The sequence below is a fragment of the Dipodomys merriami genome, unplaced genomic scaffold, assembly GCF_024711535.1.
Source record: "Dipodomys merriami isolate MVZ:Mamm:240054 unplaced genomic scaffold, mDipMer1.0.p SCAF_12, whole genome shotgun sequence".
Taxonomy (NCBI): domain Eukaryota; kingdom Metazoa; phylum Chordata; class Mammalia; order Rodentia; family Heteromyidae; genus Dipodomys; species Dipodomys merriami.
In genome coordinates this window covers 674,107-698,446 of record NW_027202493.1, presented here as the reverse complement: position 1 = coordinate 698,446, position 24,340 = coordinate 674,107, and the positions used below count along the sequence as shown (strand labels likewise).

Below are 24,340 nucleotides of genomic sequence, written 5' to 3'. Positions count from 1 at the left end.
ATTAATCAAAGGCAAGTATAAGTTATTATATCTCTTTGTATCCAGTAAATGATTGTTGAGTGATTAAGATGATGGATGAATGTGATATAAGAATATGTCCTGGTATTTTTTTTTGTCATGTTATTTTCTTCTTCAGGCAGGAAAAATATTATTGTATTATAAGGATCAGACCAAAAGCATCCTCATTAGATTCACTGCGTGGTGTTGTATTCTAGTAAGTAACTTCTCACTAAGATTTCTTTTCTCACTCTATAGATTTAAGAAGAAATAAACTAGGAGTAGCACTTGTATATAGCAGACATTACCATTGATGTGATAGGAAATGTTTTACACTGAATATCAGAGAGGAATAAGTCTTAGAAGGATGCGTGTGTGTGCATGCATGCTGGGGGTGGAAGCCAGCAATTCATGTATGCAAAACATGCATTCTGTCATTGCTCCAAGGAAGAAAACCTTAAATAGGACGTTATTTGGCATACATTGGAATGAGGAATGCCTCAAAAAGTGTGGATTCTGAATGGGAAAGTTTATTAGAAAAACTAAATAACAGATTTTTAAAGAACAACCTCAGATTTATATATAAAACATGATTTTAAGTTTGGCCAATTCTTAATTTTAGCTTTAACTTTGTAATTATGTTTTCTTTTGGGGTTCGCTATAATTTATTAATTAATTTGTCTTTTTCACCTCAGAGGAATTCTGAGAATATATTTTAGTTACACATCTTAAAATGCATTTCAGTCTTCACTAAGAAATTAAGTAACTTTTGGCTTTGAAACACAATTATGCTTTGGGATTATAGTATAAAACTTTAACATCTTTCTCTTCCCCATTATAGGGGCTTATTTCTGTTGCTTTGACAAAAGTTTCTGCAAACGAAGGCTTTATTCCAATAAACAAAAATCTTTGGTAAGCATAGAAAAACAGTATCATGTTAATAGTGATGGTTCTCATGTTGATGTTGGCCATGTTCCTCATGAGCCCTACAATCTCTCCTTCCTCAACTTCTTGCAGGTCCATTTCATATATCACCACACTGAGCTCTTTTGCCTTCTTCATCCTCCTGGTGCTCTATCCTGTTGTTGATGTGAGGGGACTGTGGACAGGAGCCCCATTTGTTTATCCAGGTAAGTCACTTTTAACTTAGGCAGAGTTGGTGATGGAGGCCTAGTGGACTGGACCAGAGATCTACTGAGCTTCTGTAGTGTTGTAGCCTTGAGCTCCTGCACAGGTGGCAGCTTTCCAGGAACAAGCTGAATGAAAAAGAGTGGCTGTGTTGTCTCAACACACAGGTGTGCTCTAAAGCAATCCACTTTGTTTTTATTTTATTTTTTGGGGTCCAGTTGTGGGGCCTGAATTCTGGGCCTGGATGATATCCCTCAGCTCTTCAGCTCAAGGCTAGCACTCTACCACTTGAGCCACAGCGCCACTTCCGGCTTTTTTCTTTTTGCTTATGTGGTGCTGAGGAATCGAACCCAGGGCCTCATGCATGCAAGGCAAGAGCTCTACCACTGAGCTACCTTCTCAGCCCCTAAAGCAATCCACTTTGTGTGTGTGTGTGTGTGTGTGTGTGTGTGTGTGTGTGTGTGTGTGTGTGTGTGTGTGTGTGTATGCGCGCGCACGCGTGCCTGTGCTAATCCTGAGCTTGAATTCAGGATCTAGGCACTGTCCCTCAGATTTTTGTTGTTGTTGTTGTTGTTGCTCAAGGCTAGTGTTCTACCACTTGTGTCACAGCTCCACTTTCAGCTTTTTGGTGGTTAATTGGCAATAAGAATCTCATTGACTTTCCTGCCTGGGTTGGCTTTGAACTACCATCCTCAGATCTTAGGCTTCTGAGAAGCTAGGATTACAGATGTATTCCACCAGTGCCCAGCTTCCACCCCATTTTTATCCCTTTAGGTTCCCCAGTCCTTGTATTCATGAGCTCAACTTGCTTCTTTAGGCAATACCATTTTTTAATTTTTTTAGGTTTTTAACTTACAAAATGAGACTTCCCATTTCTCAATACAAAGGTACTACTTTAAAGTTTATGCATAAGAAATATTATTTTTGTATTTATAAATAATGTATTTTTAAGAAATGTATTTATAAACTGATTTGTTGAGCAGTAACTCCTTTGTACAACTACTTGAAGGTAATAAAAATACAATTAAAAAATAAAAAGATCATATCAAGGTTTAAATGGAATGGTTTAGATGCAGTTCTAAAGGACTAAGAGAGAGTAGTAGATCATTTCAGTAACTCATTATAGCTCTTTAAGTTTAGTAATAAGTTACATCTTTGGACCTCACATTTTCTGTCTAGAAACTATGAGTAAAAGTTGTAATCTGGGCTGGGAAGGTGGCTCAGTGGTAGAGTGCTTGCCTTGCATGCATGAGGCCCTGGGTTCGATTCCTCAGCACCACATAAGCAAAAAGAAAAAAGCTGGAAGTGATGCTGTGGCTCAAGTGGTAGAGCGTTAGCCTTGAGCTGAAGGGCTGAGGGACAGCGCCCAGGCCCAGAGTTCAGGCCCCATGACCGGACCACCCCCCAAAAAAAAAAAAGTTGTAATCTTCCAGCTGGATGCTAATGGCTCACGCCTGTCATCCTTGTTTACTCAGAAGGCTGAGATCTGAGGATCATGGTTCAAAGCCAGTCTGAGCAGGAATGTCTGTGAACTCTTATCTCCAATTAACCATGAGAAAACCAGAAGCAGTGCTGTGGCTCAAGTGGTAGAGCACTAGCCTTGAGCTAAAGAGCTCAGGGACAGCGCCCAGGCCCAGAGTTCAGGCCCCATGAACAACAACAACAAAAGAAGTAATATTCCTTTCTGATTTATTGGGATGGGGCTGCTTCTCAGTGATAGAACATGTATGTTGCATGCACAAAGACCTAAATTTGAAAGCACCACAAAAGCCCATTTGTAGATGAATATTTTTTAAAATAGTTTAAGAATACTGGGGCTGGGGGTGAGTGCCAGCCTTTGAGAATTCAAGTCTGGGTCCAGGATAAATAACAAACCCTCTAAAGGGGTAACAATGATTGAGATGCATTGTAATCATAAACTGACATGTTGAAATGAAATCCTTAAAGATAATAAAAAGAATACAGTTTACACCTAAGTATCTAAGATTTGCACCACTTATTTTGGGCAGTTGCTAATAATGCAAGTTCATGCTTTTTTTGTTTGTTTGTTTTTTGGTCGGTCATAGCACTTGAACTCTGGGCCTGGGCCCTGTACCACTTGAGCCATAGCACCATTTCTGGTTTTCTGATGGTTAATTGGAGATAAGAGTCTCACTGACTTTCCTGCCCGTGCTAGTTTTGATCTGTGATCCTCAGATCTCAGCCTCCCGAGTAGCTAGGATTAATGGCATGAGTCACTAGGGCCCGGCTCACTTCAGTATTTAAGCAGATAATCCAATGTGCCTCAGGAAATATACTCTGTTTCTCTTCTTAAGGAATGAACTCTATTCTGGTGTATGTCGGCCATGAGGTGTTTGCGAATTATTTTCCTTTTCGGTGGAAGCTGGAGGACAAGGAGTCACACAAAGAGCATCTGACTCAGAACATAGTTGCCACTGCTCTCTGGGTGCTCATTGCCTACATTCTCTATAAAAAGAAGATATTTTGGAAAATCTGATAGTGACTGCTGAAGTATTGATACATCCCTTCAGAAAATCATCAGTGTTAATGTCAACAATGTGGAAACCTATATTTCCAAATTATTGTGGAAGATGCTGATGTTCTCAAGCCATTTTATTATTATATATGTTCTGCCTGTGTATTTGTGACTTAAACATTGGGAATGTTAAGATTTTTTTTCTCCATCTTACATGAAATAAATACATTTGGAACTTCATTCTATGGAAATCTTTACTTTGAAAAATTGGCTTATATTAGTTTTAAGGGGGATTTCATTGTTCTATCTCCACACAGTGTGAACATTACACTGTATTCCAATCAGTCTCACACTTCTGTAATAGATAACAATCTAAGGTCTGTGGGCTGGGTTGTGTGGCATATTGGTAAGAGCACATGTCTAGTATTAGTGATATTTTGGATTTAATCCCAAGCACAAGAAAACCTCAACAAACCCCTCAAATAATATGAAGTCCACTTCTTACTGATCTTATTTTCTGCAACTTGCCTTCCCATATGAACATTCATGACAACAAAGAAAAATACTGTGATTTCATGTGGCAAACAAGCTTTGTGTCATAATATTGTCTAATTTTTTTTCTTTTTTCTTTTTTTTTGGTCATGGGGCTTGAACTCTGGGCCTAAGTGCTGTCCCTCAGCTCTAGGCTAGTGCTCAACCACTTGAGCTACAGCGCCACTTCGGTTTAAGAGTTTCACAGACTTTTCTGCCCTGGCTGGCTTTGAACTGAGATCCTCAGCTCTCAGCCTCCTGAGTAGCTAGGATTACAGGTTTGAGCCACCACCACCCAGCATTGTCTAATTTTTTGACTAAGTACAATTTAATGTTTTTAAGAAAGCAATTTTATTTTCAGATTGTAAGGCTCTGATGAATCAAAAAAGTCTATCAGATATTTTCTCCTTTTGTACACTTGAAAAAACTTGATATATCTTTTATTGCCACCTACTCTTGCTTAGTTATCTCCCTCCTTCCTTTCTTCTTTCCGTCCTATCTTCTCTCCCTCCTTCTTTTCCATTTACCTATCATCTATCTACTTGTCCATCCATCTGTAACTATCATCTCTCTTTTTCTATCTGTCTTTAAGTATCATCTGCTTCCCCCCACCCCCCCGCCTCAATCTTCTTGTCTGTGTATCTAGATACACTAGGAATATCCAGGGGAGTATCTATGGAAGAAGATCTATTTTCTCCCTATGTGTCCATTTGTGTATGATGCTGGACAAGTCCCTTGGTCTTTCGATGTTTGTTTTTCTTATCTGTGTAAGGAGAAAGATGGGCACTGGCCTCTTAGATCCTTTCCAAATTTTAGAAGTAGAGCATTCAATTTCTTTCTTGAAATATTCAAATCAATATACAGTATGCATTTTTTAAGTTTTGAAAGTTTTTTTTAATTGTAAAGGTAATGTATAAAGGGGTTACAGTCCATCCATCTTACTGTCCATCTGTCAGTCCATCTGTCCATCAGCATCTATCCATACATCTGTCTGTCTGTCCAGCTGTCTGTGCATCTGTTCATCAATCTGTCCGTCCATCTGTCTCTCCGTCTGTCCGCCTGTCCATCTGTCTGTCGGTTGGTCTATCTGTCCATCTGTCCCTCCATCCTTCCATCTGTGTCTCTGTCTATCTGTGCATCCATCCCTCTGTACATCTGTCCGTCTGTCTCCATGTCTGTCTGTCTTTCCATCTGTTTGTCCGTTGATCTGTCCATCTGTCTGCGTCTATCCATCTGTCCATCTGTCAGTCCATCTATGTGTCCGACTGTCCCTCCATGTCGGTTTGTCCCTCCATCTGTCTAACCAACTCCCTGTCTATCTGTCCACCTGTCAGTCCATCCATCTGTCTGTCCTTCTGTGTCTATCCATCTGTCCCTCTGCCCATCTATCTGCCATCTGCACGTTGTCTGTTTGTCCCTCTGTCCGTCTATCTAACTGTTCATCCATCCATCTGGCCACCTGGCCATCTGTCCAACTGTGTCTGTCTGTCCATCTGTCTGTCTTTCCATCTGGCCCTCAATCCACCCATCTCTATTTCTGTCCATCTGCCCATCTGCATCTGTCTGTCCATCCACAGAAGTGGAGAAGAATGAACAAATGCATCATGATACTCAGAAGACAGTGGAAAATGAACTATGCAACTTCTGGGCAGGAACAAGAGGGAGAGAACTAAGGGAAAGCAAAAGAAGGGGTAACATTGTTCAGAAAGTAATGTAGTCATTACCTGACTTATGAAACAGTAATTGCTTTGTACAACACCTTAAGAGGAATAATTTTCTTTTGAAAGAGTCTAAGGAGGATTTAGTAGTAAACGGACTAGAGAACCAAAGCCTACTTGAATTTAAACACAAAATGCCCACTGGTCCCCTCAATTATTTTTCTGACTAAAATTCATAACTATACAATTAGAAGAGGCAATAAATCATAAGGTAAGCATATTGGAAGGTGTGCTAGTATTAAAGTGTAGCTTACTCCAAGTGAACTACTTAATGCCTGGAAGATTTTATATAAATTTGATTGCACTAAAACAATCCAAACATCTAACGATCTTTATTTTTCCTGTAGCTTGTGGGAACTTGGGACCTAAGTGCCAGTGAATCTGTGGACCCCTGGTCCCTGCTAAATTTCTCTTTCTCTACACCTGTCTCTGGATTTTCTAATTTTCTCTGTCTCTCTATTCTGTCATGCAGCCTCAGGTGGCAGTTAGCAACAGCCAATTGAACCAAAACACAGGTTCCACTCTAGTGGGCCAGTAAGGTCCTCAGCTGCCACCCCCCCCCCCCCACACCACCAGACATCTGCCCTGGCCATGGTAGAAGCTGACTGTTCAGGTCCTCAAAGGATTGACCCTCACTGTACCCGCACCCATTTCCCAGAAATGCCAGTTGTTCCTCCCACTTAGGCAAGAGGTATTGCTGCCTGGGGAGAAGGGGTGGACAGTTTTAGGTTTTTTTTTTTTTTTTTGTCTTAGATTCTTAACTGCCGGAAACAGCAATGCCAGGATCTCACAAGGAGGTTTCCCAGGCAGCTTCTTCCTGCTAGACAGCACACACTCCAAGCCCATGAGGCCTGAGGTCCATCCCAGCATAACATTTAATGGGCCAACCAAATATTTACTCCATTCTACCCAAGCACTAGCCTCCCATGTCCAGCCTCAGTTTTTACAGTCTGTCTCAAATCCTTCACCTCCACTCTGGTGACTTTAATGGGGTCATTTGAAGGAACACTGAGGTTTGCCTCTGGCAGGACCTCACTGGAGGGCCAGTTGGAGCAGGAAGACTTATGATTTGCATATTGAATGTGCCCAGGGGTTCAGTTCCTGAGACTAAGACCAGGCATCAGAGCCAAGGATGGTTCTTAGCAAACTACTGAAGGGTTAAAAATTAAAAACCTCACTTTACCATTACCATTACTAACTTGCTAACTGCTGATTTTGCTTCTGTAAATATGCTTGCATTCAGACCCCCTTTTCCCTGGGAAATAAAATTGGGCAGTGACTCATGGATATTGGCCGGCCCAGATGTCTGGATATCAGCCCACCCAGGACAAGGACAGCGGTTATAGATAGTACATGTTCTTCAGTTCCAGATTAATTAAGCAATCCCTGGGACAAACCTTGACAACGACCACCTGGCAAGACCACAAGCTGAGCCAAGTGTCAACCAATCATGGGCCTGTAACCATGTAAACCCCCCTTAAACCAACCATGGGCCAGTCATTTTACAAAGAGTGTTACAAAATTTCCCGCGTGGCAAAGTGATTGTTGGTGCATATGGTGACCTTTAAATGGACCAATCATGGGATGCTTTGTGTTATGCGTTAATCTTGTGGTTTTTTCCTTTAAAAAGGCTTGTAGCTGCTGCTCGGGGCTCCCTGTCTGCTCGGGACAGGGGGTCCGTTTGCGCAAACGCTGAATAAATTCCTCGTGCTTATTGCATCTCCCGGCCTGGAGTCTGAGCTTTCTGGGGCGCCCTCCCGTTGACGAAAGTATCCCAGGAGTCTGGGGTCTTTCATTTGGTGCGTTGGCCGGGAACCAGGCGCCCCCAAACCCCAGATTCCAGGACCGGCAGGAGGTAAGATAGAGCTCTTGTCTTTCGTGTTTGTCGTGTTCGTTTTATGTTTTGGGGATCCAAAAGTGCCTGTACAGGACGTGTGTGGTGGACCAGAGGGAAAAGCAGACGTGCCCACTACCCTGGTCCCGCCGAGGGGTCCCACCCCAGGGTCGTGTGAATTCGTGGTGGACTAGAGGGAAAAGCAGACGTGCCCACTACCTTAGTCCCGCCCTGGAGTCCTACTCCAGGGTCGTGTGGAGGGGGGACGAGATCCAAGTGTCTCTGTGTTCGGGGGAGTTAAGGCACGGCCGGCCTCTCCCTTCTGAAGTTTCCCTCCTCATTTGTGCTCACTTGGGGACCGCACGGCGTTTGTCTAGTCTTGTCTGTGTCTGTCTGACATTAATTGTCTTTGGTGTTTGTTTTGTGACTTTCAAGGAAATGGGTCAACAAGTGAGTCCACTCCTAGGACACCTGAGACCTTGTCCTAGTTCGTTTAAAAACAAAAACCGCTGGTTCTGCTTTTGTAACTTGCTTATTTGTCAATTATAAAATTGCCAGTGACCACCTGCGAGTGGCCCCAGTTAGATCTCAGCCTCGGGCCTTGGCTCGGGGGGTCTGAGCGTGGGGGAAAACCTGTCAATCTGAGGGGACGGCCGCCAGGGAGTTTTCTTTTCCCTTGCCCCAAGATGACTGGGAATTCTCCTCCGCCTTGGAAGCCCCTAGGTCAACGTCTGCAGGAATCTAAGAGAAAAATCCTCCGGAGGTGAGTAGGGGGGTTGAATCCCCTGGTAAGTGAATGGTGGTAAGATGTCGCCCCATTCACTGAGACTTGATTTTGTCTTTGTGGCCACTTGTTTGTCTTGTTAACTTTAGTGTGTTTGTTTTATGTTTTCTGGGGTAGGGAAGTTCTGGGTGAGTGTGGCAGGCTCACCCAGCAGACTCTGGATTCAGCTTGCTGAGTGAGAACAGCACAGAGTTCCGGTAGGGATAAACTGGGTCCCATTAGTCCCCAACTCAGCCTTCCGTTCTTGTCTAGTTCTGTTTTAGGATTGGTACCAGTTTTAAATGTGGATCCTTGGTTTTTGTGTTTATCTGTGTTTTTGTTATTTATTTAAACATCTCTGGGGGAATAAAAGTTCCAGCTGGGCTTGGTCACAGACCTGCTATGCCCACCCTCCCTGTGAGGCATGGAAGGTTATTGGGCTAGTTTGGTTCCCTTCAAGCCTCAGGCTGCATTTTCTCCTTGTGGAGGCTGCCAGCAGGGAGGGTGTTGAAGGCTGTGTGCCTAGTTTGGACTTTTTCAGCTAGTCCTGACAATGTAACAATTTGTAAAGTGCTCTTGTCTAAAATTGAATTAAAAAAAAATCTGGCCAGTTTAGTTTCAGGTGACCCCCTCCCCCAGCCCTCCTCCAACAGAAGGGATTCAAAAGACTAATTAGTAAATTGCCTTGCTAGATAAGCAAGCTCTGGAAAAATAAAGCCCAACAAAGGTACCTTGTTTAAAAGAAATACTGTCTTAAATTTTTATTTAAAAACTAAAAGGTGTACGTATGACTGATTTTGATTTTTGCATGCTTTAAGATCTGTGTGAGTGTTTTGTGTGTGTGTCTGTGAACGTGTTCAAAGATAAGAATTGTCAGCATGCTGTAACAATTGGGTGAGTTTAAATTTAAAATTCAAAAGGTTATGAGGTTTGGACATTACCAAAAATTTTTAAAAAATCTTCACATTGTTTTAAATGGCTTTGTAAAGATTCTTTAACTTGCAAATTAGAAAATCTGGAATTTTTGTCTATTTGTGCAAGACACTGTTGAAAATGAACTTTATTCTAGAACTCTTGACAGAACCACTGGCAATGCCTTCCAGTGAATCTGCATGGCCAGTCTTGGAATAAAAAATTTCACTGAGCACCTTCTATCAGTCAGACATGATGCTGAACTTTTTCCCTGCCTCAAATGCTTGAGATCTCTCAAACCAGCATGTTGTCAACCAAAGACACTGACACAGAGAGGTGGAGAGCCCTGGCTTTCCTACCTCTTCTCCTCCACCTCCCATTGGCTAGAAGTTGGGCCCAAGATACCACTAGTGAACTATTCGATGTGAGATGCTTGAGAAGATGGCTGGCACCAAGGCTGCCTTTGTGGCACTATTATAATGGGGAAATCTGGGACAAGTAAATCGTAAGCAGAGTTCCTCCGCTGAGACACCTGAGAAAAGGCAACAGGTATTCAGATAGATGCTTCCATTTGAGGAAAATAAGAGGGAAAAGGTAATGATAAAATCACCTTTAAAATTTTTTTTGGTGTCAGTACTGAAGCTTGAACTCAGGACCTGGATGTTGTGTCTCAGCTTTTTCACTCAAAACGGGTGCTCTACCACTAGCTCCACTAGTCACATAGCTCCACTTCTGGTTTCCTGGTGATTCATTAGAGATTTTTAAGTCTCTCAGACTTTCTTGCTCTATCCTGGCTTTGAACTACAATCCTCACATCTCAGCCTCCTGAGTAGCTAGGATGACAGACAGGAGCCATGGGCTCCTGGAGAAGATGTCACTGGAGGAGGTTTTTTCCAAAGGGAATTAGGAAACCATTGTGAAGCGGGTCTTAGGTGCCACGCCACGTACACTTGGTTAAAACTTTTGGAATGAAAGGTTCTGGACAGGAGTGGAGCCTGGCATAGACTCAAGCACCAGGCATCCCCCAGGAGTTGGTGGAGAACTGGATTCCCTAAAAAAGACAATCTGGTCAGAATTAACCCGTTGTTCTCTGAGAAAGAGAAGTTCCAGTGTGACTGCTGCTCACCACAGTGACCCAGGGCCCAGTGGCAGGATGCCTGCCCTGTGCCCTGACAAGTCCCACCTGGGAGAGCGTCTGTCCTGCCTCCAGGCCAATTCAGGCCTGCCATTGTGTACAACTCTTGTTTCCTCCTCTAACAAGCAGCTCAGTATCCAACCACCATGGGAACCCAGTCCGAGAGGCACAATGGAGAGGAAGCTGCCGAAGCAAGTGTTTGGAAAGGAGCAGAGATCACAGCAGGCAAAGCAGCCATGAATATGTGTCTGCAAGGAGTCCTTAGCTGGGTTCAGCAAAGAGAAGCCAGCGCAGGTGGGCGGAGCACTTCCATAAAGCTGCCTGTGGTGGACAGATGGACTGATTTGACCTCGACAACAAAATAAGGGACTACAAGTTCAATGAATAGTCTCTGGCCAGAGAAACAAGGTCAAACACTTAAGTTTCTTCATTTCCAGTGGTTCCTGGTATTTCCAGCTGAGTGGACATCTTTCTGTGACCAATGGGTGCCACGCCACCTTCTGCGGAGTCTGCGTGAGAGATTGTGTTGGACAAAGAGCTTCAAGGAAGCATGCCCCCAGGAAGGGGGTGTTGGTTCAAGGCTTCCCATACACTTGGCTGCACCTTTATAGCCTCTACCTTTATCCTTACTATATTCTTCTTGGCTGTACATTCGTTGTCTTTATTCTCATTTTGGCTATTTTTCCATTGATCCGTGAACAGAGCATGTTGTATTTTTCCAGTCCAATAGAGATGGCTTCTCTAAAGTAATAAAGACTAAGGCCAAAGATTAAATGTGGGCAATCCCCCAATCAATCTATCATCTGATGTGACGTTGCCTCCAGAAACTCCTACAACTTCACAAGCGGTTTTGCAGCTCATGAATAGTAAATATAAAGACTTAAAATTTCTAGATATGTCTAATAGACAAAATCAATAAACTAAACTAAGTTAGAAAGAGTTATTCCAGTAGTTTAGAGAGTTCTAAAAAGAAGGGACCTCTGATTATAAAAGAAAAAGAAAGATTCTCCCAACAGTTATGATTAAGTTTAGTCCAACTTACATTATAGGGAATAGATGGTGTTTTCACACAAAATATAAAGTTAGTAACATATTTTCTGAACCAACCAAGAACCATTTCCTTATACAGGAGCTTATAAAAGATGAAATTAGTTGGATAAAATTAAAAAGAGTATAATGTAAGTACAGCCCTGTCTTAGGTTTGTTAATTATTAAACATAAAAAAAGCTGAATAGATGACGTATTCTATTAAACAATATGCTAGACTTGTTTCGCACCACTTAGCTTAAACAGTTGGTGGGATAGTCATTAATTTTCATGTAATTCATCAATGCTTTGCCTTATAAAAAATTGATTACGTGCTTAAATAAACAAAGAATCTATGTCACAATCACACACTGTATAAAAATGTTAATTCTCCTCAATAAAGATACACTCAGATGCAACTCTTTTGAGTCTGTGTCTGTTTGTCATTTCGCCAACTCCTTTGCCCACCTATCCCGAGATCCCTGTCCCGTCGGTCCCAGTGCTCCGGCCGAGCTGGTCCGTCGCACTTAGGCAGAACACCAGCCACTGCTGGGAAGGTAAATTTTGGCCACCTCTTTGTGTTCTCATCTAGAACAAGACTGGCTGTCAAGATGACTCAAAATGCCATCCAAGGCTTGCTTTTTACTTACTTTTCTGGCCCTTGGACTATGTATCTGCATTCTTGAGTTTCCTTCCAATTAGTAATATGGCCCCTGTCACACAGTCTCTCCACCCAACTCCAATAGAAGATTTCCCATGAACCAACTTCCTTCACCTTGAAAGAAAACAACACCAGCTGCTCAATAGAGCCCCCACCCCCACGTTCCTGCTTTCTGCAGAAAACTGCTGTAGAGCTACGCAGATCTTAGTTTCCTGAATTGCAATTCTGAAGATCCCAAACAAACCCCTTTCTTCTTTTGCAAATAATAGTAACAACAACAATCCTATCCACATCTCTTACATAACAAAGTCAAACCCAGGACCCAGGACTGCAAAGCATGGGTCAGGATCACTTTATAGGAAAAGATTCTCCCATCTGTGGGGAAACAAAATGGGGAAACCAAGATGGAAGTCTCAGTAAACACATGAACACAGGGAGAACAGATGCATGTCATTCCCCAGACACAGAGTTCATTTCTTTGGGATATCCTTTCAGGGGGTCTGTTTGTGACTGAAAAGATCTGAGGTTGCTTATCATTTGTTCTTTTTATTTCTTTTAATGAATGCATCATGGTAGTTCCTATTTAAGCTCCCTGAAAGGTCTTATTCAGAAGGTTTAACCCCAGGTGGTAAAAGGGCTCTGGGGTCTGAAGAAACATGGGTGTGGATCCTCTAATGTCCAGCAGAGGGTACCCAAATCCACACCCTCAGAAGCACCCAAGGGAATGAAGTGGGCGATCATACCTTTCAGACAGACAGCCTCTTCCTTACCGGGTCATGGTCAGACTTCAGTGGGGACTGGAAAGCACCAAGGAATAGAAAGAGTTTTTGAGAAGCAAAGCTCGTTTGCACATGCCTGTGGGTTTCCAAGTGAAGCCACCATTGCCCCTACTGCCCTCTCCAGACGGGGACTGCAAAGCCAAGACTTCTCCTGCCTGCATGGCACCATGGCTTCCCTGTTCCTGGCAACTCTAGGGGGATCCCTGACACTGGTGGACAGAGATTTCTCTGCATCAAATCACAGGCCTCCTGGGAATTAGCCCCAGAGACCATTACCACCTAGTGGGTGCTGAAGTATGTTCTCATTAGACTTAACATGTTATTTAGTTAATTAAATGCCCTCCTTTTGATGACATTAATTAGACCTACTGCTAACTCCTCAGAAACTAAAATAAAAAAAAAGGAAAACATTGCTTCTAACCCAAGGAGGCTCAGTGGAGCCAAAGAGAAGTCATTCTCTCTCTCTTTCTCTTTGTCTCTCTCTGTCTCTCTGTCTCTGTCTCTGTCTTTCCATCTGTCTGTCGGTCTGTCTCCCTTTGTCTCTGTCTCTGTCTCTGTCTCTGTCTCTCTCTCTTTCTCTCTCTCTCAGACAGAATTAGTTCAAATGGGGCCAGAGCCAGGTGCTAGTGGCTCACACCTGTAATCCTAGCTACTCATAAGGCTTAGATCTGAAGATCAAAGTTCAAAGCCAGCCCAGGCAGGAGAGTCTGTAAGACTCTTATCTCTCAATGAATCACCAAAAAAACCCTGCAGAAGTGAAGCATATGGCTCAAGTGGTAGAGTACTGAACTTTGAATGAAAAAGCTAAGGGACAGTGCCTAGGCCCTGAGTTCAACCCCAGGATTCATAAACACAAACACACACAGTTCAAATAGAACTTGAAGCAAATTAAACTTCATGTAGTCATTTTTCCTGTGAAAATGTGATAAGATGTTGTGACTGAGATGAATATGGCATTCTGTGTAGTATTTTAGAGGTTGCAATGGAATGAAATACGATTTCTCTCTGAAGGAACTACAGATCTAAGATCTAAGAGTCAAAATGATGGCCAAGCATTGAAAACAAAAGGCCAAACCTGAGGCAAACCCAAGGCTAGACAGACTTGACACTAGGTTCCCATGAAGAACCAATTTGCAGACACAAGTGGCCAAGTCTACAAGACAAATTTTCTTGTGTGTATATACTAGTACTGGTACTTGAACTCAAACCCTCCAACTCCATTTGGCTGTTTTGCTCCAGGATGTCACTCTACTGCTTGAGCCACACCTCCACTTCTGGCTTTTGAGTGATTTGTTGGAGATGAGTCTCATGGACTTTTCTACCAAAGCTGGTTTGGAAACCATGATCCTCAGGTCTCAGATTCCTGAGTAGCTAGGATGACAGGTGTGAGCCCCAAGAAGATAAGGAAGGCTGGAAGATAATTCATTGAAAGAGGGAAGGAAGGCCTATCTCTCTTGCCTGGTGATCTTGAGTAAAAGATCCCTTAAAAGGACCAAGTGAGCCCTCAAAGAGGTTCAGTCCTGATGCTAACAAAACCAAGATGGAAGCAACATTGGAGATTCTAGTCCACCAGGTCTTTCTGCACAGCAGAACCGAGATCTGAGTGTTCAAAGCCACTGTGGATGATGTGGGGACAATGTTATCATTTAATGGAAGACGTGTTGGAGAGTGCACGCAGGAACAAGTCACACTGGATCCAGCAGCCTCTGGCTCACAGGGGAGAAGGGTCAGCACCACGGACAGGGCTCTGTGCTCTGCAGCTTGACATCCACCTGCTGCCATCTGCCAACACTACCCTCCACAGCTGACTCCTGTTTGTTGAGAGTTTCCAGAAGAGTCCTAATTCTCAGCAAAGGAACCAAATGGGACAGCTAGTCTGTAATCCTAGCAACTCAGGAGGCTGAGATGTGAAGATCTCAGTTCGAAGTCAATCCCGAGCAGAAAAGCCCATGAGATCCTTATCACCAATAAACTACTCCAAAAAAAAATGCTCAGAAGTAGAGCTGTGGCTCAAGTGGTAGAGCACTAGCCTTGAGCACACACAGGTTCAAAGACAGCTCCCAAGCCCTGAGTTCAAGCCCCAGGACTGGCAAAAAAAAAAAAAGACAGCTAGTTTCATCTTCCAGAGGCTATTATTATCAACCCTATTTCCACCCCAAGTGCAGCAAAAAATATAGAAGAAAAAAGCTGATTCCATTAGTATCAAGAAATCTGCATTACAACACCAGATATGTCATAGAATTTCTATATATTTGGGTGAGAGAGGGAATCACTACTTTTTTAAGTCTCGATTTAATCCTCTATGAAACCATTGGAGTTTGGAGTGGGGGTGTGTAGTACACTGACATTTTTCTTAAAAAAAAAATTTTTTTTTGCGGGGGGAGTCCGGTTGTAGGGCCTGAACTCTGGGCCTGGGCGCTGTCCCTCAGCTCTTCAGCTCAAGGCTAGCGCTCTACCACTTGAGCCACAGCGCCACTTCTGGCTTTTTTCTTTTTGCTTATGTGGTGCTGAGGAATCGAACCCAGGGCCTTGAGCATGCAAGGCAGGTGCTCTACCAGTGAGCCACCTTCCCAGCCCCTACACTGACATTTTTCTACCCTAGTATCATAGTCTTTTATGGTTCTGTACAGTGAGATTCCTCTAAAATTCTAATGAGACATGGAGGCGGGCTCATCAAAGCCATCAATTGGGAAGACAATGATCATCTAGGCAGGTGGTCACAGAAGAATTTCAACAGCCTAATAACTCATGGGTCAATTCCAGTATTTGTATTTACCTTGGATGATCAAAAGTACAATAAGACTTTTAATGCTAAGAAATCCTAATATTGAGTACCTGGATCAAGCCATGCCTGAAGCCAAAATAGTCTAGATTTTATCATTACATGTGTCAGTCAACTTCCCTTCCCCTGCTTTTAACTTCTGTGGGTTTAAAAGTTCCCCATTCTTGATTAATCCTGCTGTTTTCCAGTTGTTTGTAACTGCAAGAGATCTGGGACTGTGCCATTCATCCAGAAAGGGCAATTGCTTCCACAGCCTAGATCTGGATTTAGATGTTTGTAGCAGGTTTTTGTTTTTATAGGTCAAGAGGCACAAAGTGGTCTATGTCAAGAACCTACAAGTCTGGATTGCAGAACTGAGATGACCTTTGGGTGAGTCACACTGAGCAGTTCTAATGAGCAAGTATTCATTCCTCATAGGTTTAATGGCAGAAAGCTGTTTCTGCATCCCATAATATAGCATTTTGGAAGCTGGCAGAGAGGCCTCTCTGCCAGCTCACCAACAGACAGACAGACAGACAGACATCTCAGAGAGGTGCCGGTGGAAGTTTGAGAAGAGGGACAGCCATCAACTGAAGGCCTACTGTGTGCTGCCCATCCACACAATGATCCTGACTATGCAGCGGGCTCATTCACACACTATAAGGTGACGTTCAAAGTCAGAGATATTAGTAATTTCCCAAAGTCAATGGTTAAGTCTGCATCCGATGAGCATTCTGCCATTCAAGCCACTTTCTTCCATGAATGAAAATAACTCTTCTTATAATTCCCTTCCTTCTTTCCTTCCTTCTTTCCTTCTTTTCTTCCTCCCTTCCTCCCTTCCTTTTTTCCTTCCTTCCTTCCTTCCTTTTTCCTTTCTTTCTCCCTTCCCCCCTTTTCTCTTTTCTTTTGTCAGTCTCAGGGCTTGAACTAAGGGCCTAGGTGCTGTCCCTGAGCTCTTTTGCTCAAGGTTAGCACTCTACCACTTTGAGCCACATATACACTTCCTTTTGCTGGTGGTTCATTGGAATAAGAGTCTTACAGGCTATCTTGCTTGGGCTGTCTTTGAAACTCAATTCTCAGATCTCAGCCTTCTGAGTAGCTAGAATGATAAGCATGAGCCACCAGCATCCAGCCAAACTGTTATTATTACACCTCTCAAACATAACTGTGTAAAAAATGGTGCCTTCCAAGTTGTACCTCACCTCTGGAGCTCAGATGGTTTGGCTAAGCTTTAGATAAATACCCCTGGCACTATGGCTTTGGGCCAGCCAGAGTTGGAACTTCCATGTCTTTCCACACTGCACTAATCAGCCCCAGCAATAGTTACTGTTTATCTATCTTCAAATTTTAATGCCTGCTCCCATTGTGATTCAAGGCACAAACACTCCCCTTGACAAACACTCTAATCAACTTAATACTGCCCAGAGCAATGCTTAGATGCTTTTTTGGCAGAACTGAGGTTTGAACTCAGGGTCTTGCATTTGACAGGCAGGTACTCTTTCACTTGAGCCACACCTCCAGCTCTGGTACACAGATGCCTAACAGGTTCACCTCTTCATCCCTTTCAGGTTTTTGATAGAAAGCAATCACTACTTCTTAGTTTATTCTTTTTTTTCGTTTGTGTGTGCCACTATTGGGGCTTGAACTTGGAACTTGAGCACTATCCCTGAGGGTATTTTTGCTCAAGGTTGGCATGCTACTATTTGAACCAAAGCTCCGCATCCAGTTTTCTTCTGGTTCATTAGAGAAAAGAGTCTCACAGACTTTCCTGCCTGGGATGTCTTTAAACTATGATCATCAAATCTCAGCCTCCTGAACAGCTAGAATTACAGGTATGAGCTATTGGTGCCTGACTCTGTTCTTATAATAAGAAATTCTAGGCTGGACACTGGCGGCTCACGCCTGTAATCCTAGCTACTCAGGAGGCTGAGATCTGAGAATCATGATTTAGAGCCAGCCAGGGGAGGAAAGTCCTTGAGACTCTTATCTTCAATGAACCAGTAGAAAACCAGAGTGGTGTTGTGGCTCTAAGTGGTAGAGTGCTAGCTAGCCTTGACCAAAGAGCTTAGAGACAGAGCATGGGCCTTGAGTTCAAGCCCCATCACTGACCCCCCCAAAAAAAAGAAGAAAAAAGAGAAAAAGAAAAAGAAAGAAAGAAAGAAAGAAAGAAAGGAAGGAAGGAAGAAAGAAAGGAAGAAAGAAAGAAAGGAAGGAAGGAAGGAAGAAAGAAAGAAAGAAAGAAAGGAAGGAAGGAAGGAAGGAAGGAAGGAAGAAAGAAAGAAAGGAAGGAAGGAAGGAAGGAAGGAAGGAAGGAAGGAAGAAAGAAAGAAAGATAGAAAGAAAGATAGAAAGAAAGATGGAAGGAAGGGAAGGGTAGGGTAGGGAAGGGGAGGAAAGGGAAGGGAAGGGAGGAAGGGAGGGAAAGAGGGAGGAAGGAAGGAAGGAAGGAAGGAAGGAAGGAAGCAAGCAAGCTAGGAAGTTTCCACATAGGTTCTGAAGTCTCTCCTGTTCTTGTCTCTGCTCTGGGATTGCACTCTATTTCTCTGAACCAGAGGCATGCCTATTCTCTCCTCGCCTATTCTATCTGCCTCTGCTCTCCTTGGATTTAGGAGTATTTCTGGAGTATTCTCTGCCTCTGGCTGAGCAGGTCAACACAGCCCTCTGCTTTTTCAAGGTGATCTCAACCCCTCAGTGCCTCAGATTAAGAAAGGAGAAGATGAGAGAACAGAAGCACCTCTCAGGAGCTCAGTTTCCCCATCAGAAGGGGATGGGGGTTAGACTACACAAGGACAAAGGCCCTCACTTGCTCTCCCAGGCTCTCCCATGACTATCACCACGCGCAGCTATTCACTCATAAAAGCTGTTGGCAGTCAAGAATGATGCATGGTGGGAGAAGTAGATGTTTACCTGGGCTTTGGGCCAGACAGTCTTCTCCTCCCAGGAAGACACAGCCCAATGGAGGGCCACATCTCTCCCCTCACAGAAGAACATGATGGCGTCCTTCCTGGAGCAGCATTTCAAGCTCCTCTACTCTCATCTCTAGTGTGAGCATGCCAGGGGAAGGGCTTTCTTTAGAGACTGGCTAGCAGAGGCCATGCTTCCATCATTTCTTATATCTTGGCAAAGCCATTACTCCAAAGACAATGTTCTATGTCCCATCTTACAGTCCATAAGTCTATTTATACGTAAGAATAGAAATGAATACTATCTGCTGGGAACGGTGGCTTAGGTCTGTCATCCTAGCTACTCAGGAAGATGAGATCTGAGGATTCTGGTTCAAAACCAGACCGGGCAGGAAAGTCTGTGAGACTCTTATCTCCATTGAACCAACAAAAGAGCCAGAAGTGGAACTGTGGTTCAAGTGGTATGTGAGCCTTGAGTGAGAAAGCTCGGGGTCAGTATCTAGGCCGTGAGTTCAAGTCCTCAAACAAATATAGATAGATAGATAGATAGATAGATAGATAGATAGATAGATAGATAGATAGATAGATAGACAGACAGATAGATGAAAAATTGAAAATTATAGATAGACATTGGAACCTGGCATGTGCTTCCTTTGCAGTTCACTCTTCATTCTGGCAATGGGGAGTGATTGAATACTTGGGAGGAAGGAAGGGAGGGAGCTGTAGGAACTGGAGTCTGGCAACCATGCTCTCTCTGCTTATGACTGGAAGGTGTATGGAGACTAGAGGCAAGGAACCAGGCAGCAGACTGCCTCATCTTCTCTCCCAGGACTCTGTAACAAGGCATTGATTTAAGGCAGCACATAGCTGCCACTGTTGGGAGAAAACAGAGGGGGAAAATAGATGTGAGAGAATTCCAAATTCTTTATTCAGATTTTTTTAAGTGGGCTAAAAGTTAATGTGAGAGTTAGGCACTGGTGGCTCACACCTGTAATCTTAGCTACTCAGGAGACTGAGACCTGAGGATCATGGTTCCAAGCTAATTCAGGTAGGAAAGTTTGTGAAACTCACTTATCTCAGATTAACAACCCAAAAGGCCAGAAGTGGAGCTGTGGCAAGCACTAGCCTTCAGTTGAAGGAGGAGAAAGAAGGAGGAGGAGAAGGAAGAAGGAGGAAGGAGAAAGAAGGAAAGAAGAGGAAGGAAACAGGAAGAGGAAGGAGGAGGAGGAAGAGAAAATGAGGAAGAGGAAAAACAAAGAAGGCAGGAAAGAATGAAGGAGGGATGGGAGAAGGGAGGGAAGGGAAGGAAGAAAGGCTAGGAAGGGAAAGAGGGAGGAAAGGAAGAAAGGGAGGAGAATGCTTTGTCTCCTTTTCTTTACTAGACCCACTATAAATCAACAATCAGTGTTGTGGGGCTGATCTGTGACCCTACAGTTGCCAGGAGCACCCCTTGTCTGTCATAAGAAGACCCTGTAAGACGTCAAGTCTTCTGCTGATAAAGATAGAAATCCAGCTTGCAGGTTTCCACCCTAGGGGAGCTGTGCATGGTGCAGGCCCTCTGTCTCACTGCTTCAGACTCAGCCTGAGTGTTATTACTGTCCATATATTTACCTTCCCATAGGGTCAATGTGGTGATGGAGGTGGTTTTGCAGGGCTGTGGAAACCCCATTTCTACTTCACATGATGATAGAGATGAGGAGACCTCCTAAGAGCATGCACACTACCATCATTACCTGAAGAGCTCAATGAATGCTTTGCACCTCTGAGAGGGAAGGCAAGGACTATAAAACTCACCCCACAGCTCAGCCATCAAGGTTACGGAACTGAGTGTGGGGTCACACAAAAAGGTTGAGAAAGGCCTGACTTCTGTACTCCTCACCTCCTCTCAGTATCCCCAATAGCTCAATCCCTTCATAAAGAGAATTCCAAGAAGTAAGAGCTAATTCAGAGATTGGAACCATGATTGCATTTATTTTTATTATTATTTTGTGCTTGTCCTGGGGCTTGAACTTAGGGCCTGGCTAGTATCCTTAGTCTTGTTTCTTTTTGTTTTGTTTTCTTTTCTTTAAGGTCTATTGTGGGGCTTGAACTCAGGACCTGGATGCTGTCTCTGAGCTCTTTTTCTCAAGGCTAATGCTCGATCACTTTGTGTCACAGCACCACTTCCAGTTTTGTGGTGGTTCATGAGTCTCATTGACTTCCTTACCAGGGCTGGCTTTGAACTGCAATCCTCAGATCTCAGCCCCCTCAGTAGCTAGGATTACAAGCATAAGCCCCCAGGGCCTGGCTGACCAACATAATTTTGAAGACTCTAGTTCTGTCCCATTTCATTTCCATATAGCTCACCTTAGTCTGGTGTCTAATTCCATGTGATTCCTGAGTAAAATACAAATTAGAATTCATAAATGAGCTTATGCTGTTCGAATGGACATCACCAAATATAGCTCCAGGCTATATATTTGGAAAGCTGGCTTCATGAATCTTTTTATCCTAGTACTCAGAAATCACAATGGTGGCCTAGAAATAATACCAAGATACAGAGGACAAGCTGACACTTTTGTTCACAGTGTGTTTAATTCTATTCAGGAGAATGGGATAAAAATCCTAGAAAAAGCAGGCGCCGGTGGCTCGCTTCTGTAACCCTAGCTACTCAGGAGGCTGAGATCTAAGGATCATGATTCAAAACCAGCCCAGCCAGGAAAGTCTGTGAGACTCTTGTCTCCAATAAACTACTAGAAAAACAGGAAGTGGTGCTGTGGCTCAAGTGGTAGAGCGCTAGCCTTGAGCTGAAGAGTACAAGGACGGCACCCAAGCCCAGAGTTCAGGCCCCATGACTGGCAAAAAAAAAAATCCTAGCCATCATCCCTTCTCCCTCTATCTAAAGTTCTTGGCATGTTTCCTGGTCCTCATATGATTTCACATGGAAGTCCTTAATATACCTGTTTAGCACTCAGAATGTTTTATATCAGAGATGCGGAAAGTGAGATCACTGTGGTCTGAGTGCACACACACATACACACACACACACACACACACACACACACACACACACACACACACATGAGTTCACACACTGAATACTTAATCCCCATCCTCTCAGTGTTAGATGGTGGTGACTTTGGGAGGTGTTTAGGCCAGAAGGGCTCTGATCTTGTGTGTAGGGAGCCAGGGTAAACGCCATTACAAGATGGCGCCCACTCCCTTGCAGCTTTGAGGTAACCACTCCATTTCAGGCGGTGCTTGGCGGGACGGTGGGTCCTGGGCTTTGCGCATGCGCGAGCCACGTAGAGTCCCCAGCCAATCCCGTGGCACCTGGTGACGGTGAAAGGCAGACGACCAATGATAGAAAGACCCGTGTTCCTATTCCCTATATAAGCGGCCATGTTTTGGGTGCACGCTCTCTTGCGCTCAAGCTCTCCCATCAACTAAAAGGCTCTCCAATAAAGCATGATCTGAGAAGACTCCTGGTGTGGTGTTCGTTCTTCCTCGCTGGTCGAGAAGGTGCGCGCCGCAAAGTGGTGCCGAAACCCGGGACCCGCGCGAGAGGCCGAACCGGAGCCAGAACTCAACACGCGGAGAGGGGACGTCGGTAAGTATCCCCCAGTATGCTGTTCACTGTAGATTTAGATATTTATTGGTTGCTTGCATTGCTTCTTCCTTTGTGGCTTGTCTTTTTGATGGTGCGCACTTGCCTCGAGGAGGGAGGGTTTGATTTAATCCAGGAAGGATGCAAAGTACTAACACGGCATCAGGATAGTCTATCAGAGTCAGCATCCAGTAATGGGGAGGAAAATAGGCCTAAAAGAAAAAGGGAAAGAAGACAAAAGGATCCTAAAGAATTAAAGCAGGAGGGACTGCAGCCCTCACAAAAGGAGAAGGGTCTTAGGGAGGAGGGGGTCTCAAGGAGACCCCCATGCCCTTCTTTAAAAGCAAACCGGTTCTCAGCCCTACATGTGGAAGGGCGGGACCAAGAATGAAGTGATCTTGTGAGTGACTCAGAGGAAGAAATATTAGAGGAGGAGGGAGAACAGCTTGATCCAGCTGATAGTGAAGAGTTAGAAGAGGCTGCGGCAGAGTATGAGGCAGACAGATATGGGGGGTGGCGCCCCCTAGGGGTGGGAGTACCGCAGCAGCCAGGAAGAGGAAACGGAGCTGGCCCTCACCCGTCGGCCCCCCGGGCGTGCCCGCCGGCGGGGCGGAATCACTTTATAAAAGGAAGCACCTGGTCGCGGCTGGCGGCCGCTTTTCCAGTTTTTGAAAATCCAATTACTAATGAAAGAAATTTTGAGCCGGTTTCCTACTTCCAGCTTAAGGATTTAGTTGAGGCAGTCCGGACTTATGGAGTGACGGCTAATTATACCACTGCCCTGCTCCAAAGACTGACTGTCAATGCTATGACGCCCACGGACTGGTTTGAGGTAGCCCGTACCTGTCTCAATCATGGGCAGTTCCTCGATTTCCGGTCTATTGTTCAAGACAAGGCTCAAGCCCAATACAGACAAAATGTCCGTGATGGGCACCCGGACTGGACTGTAGATATGCTTCTCGGGCAGGGACCCTACACGGTAGATCAGACAGGATATCCCTTTGAAGTATACCGCCAGGTAAACGAGATCTTTTACAAGTCCTGGCGGGCCCTCCCAAACAAGGGAGAGATGGCTGGCAATCTAACAAAAATCATGCAGGCCCCTAATGAGCCATTTTCTGATTTTGTTGCCCGTATGCTAGAGACAGCCGAGCGGGTGTTAGGAAATCTGGAAACAGCCATGCCATTTGTACAGCAAATCCTTTTTGAACAAAGCACCAAGGAATGTCAGAGGGCAATTACCCCAGTAAGAACTCAAAGCCTAGAAGCTTGGTTAAAAGCCTGCAGAGAAGTAGGTGGCCCCCTGACCAATGCGGGGCTGGCGGCTGCTGTCTTGTCGGCTGCCGGGGCCGCAAAAGATAGTAAAGGAAAAGGGTGTTTCCGGTGTGGTCAGTTGGGACATTTTAGACAACAGTGCCCAAAAAATGGTGGCCCTGCGCAAAACGTACCCAGGCCGCCAAGGACTCCAGGAGTGTGTCCTCATTGTAAAAAGGGAAAGCATTGGGTCAACGACTGCAGGTCAGTTAGAGACATTAATGGACATTTTATCCCCCAAATTACTCCAAACGCTGATTTGGAACCAGAGCCAAAAAACGGGAAGGAGGGCCCTCGTCCCCAGGGCCCGAAAATTTACGGGGCATTTCAGACTCTGGCTCCTGGACAGCACCCGCAACAACCCCCCAGCCAAAGAGAGCAACCTCAGGCTCCGCAGGGTTGGACCTCTGTGCCACCTCCGGACGGGTATTAACACAGCAGATGGGTGTCCAGATTGTGGAGACAGACATGACAGGACCCCTAGATGAAGGCACTGTAGGAATAGTTTTAGGACGCTCCTCCTCCACAATGAGAGGATTAATAATTTTCCCGGGAGTGATTGACCCTGACTATACGGGGACTATCAAGGTTCTTTGCCATGTCCCCCATGGAGTGGTGTCCATTTCTCCCGGGGATAGAATTGCACAGCTCCTGCTTTTGCCTTCTCTTCATGGCAACTTCCCTGCTAAGGAGATAGAGAGAGGAGATAAAGGGCTAGGCTCCACTGGAGTCGACCTTACATGCCTGTCCATAACTTTAGACCAAAGACCCATGCTAACTCTCCAAGTGGAAGGGAGAAGATTTGAGGGACTGGTG

At 44.4% G+C, this 24,340-nt stretch overlaps 1 protein-coding gene across 2 annotated transcripts in view; it reads left to right on the top strand.

Moving 5' to 3' along the window:
* Hgsnat (heparan-alpha-glucosaminide N-acetyltransferase) overlaps positions 1 to 3,841 on the top strand; it is a 50,447-nt gene extending 46,606 nt beyond the window's left edge. For both annotated transcript variants that reach the window (XM_070016042.1, XM_070016043.1), the window contains 4 exons: positions 137 to 214; positions 839 to 909; positions 1,015 to 1,127; positions 3,441 to 3,841. In XM_070016042.1, coding sequence (XP_069872143.1) covers positions 137 to 214; positions 839 to 909; positions 1,015 to 1,127; positions 3,441 to 3,622 — 444 coding nt within the window. In that variant the 3' untranslated portion in view covers positions 3,623 to 3,841. The remainder of the gene's footprint in view (positions 1 to 136; positions 215 to 838; positions 910 to 1,014; positions 1,128 to 3,440) is intronic.
* Positions 3,842 to 24,340: the final 20,499 nt, after the last annotated feature.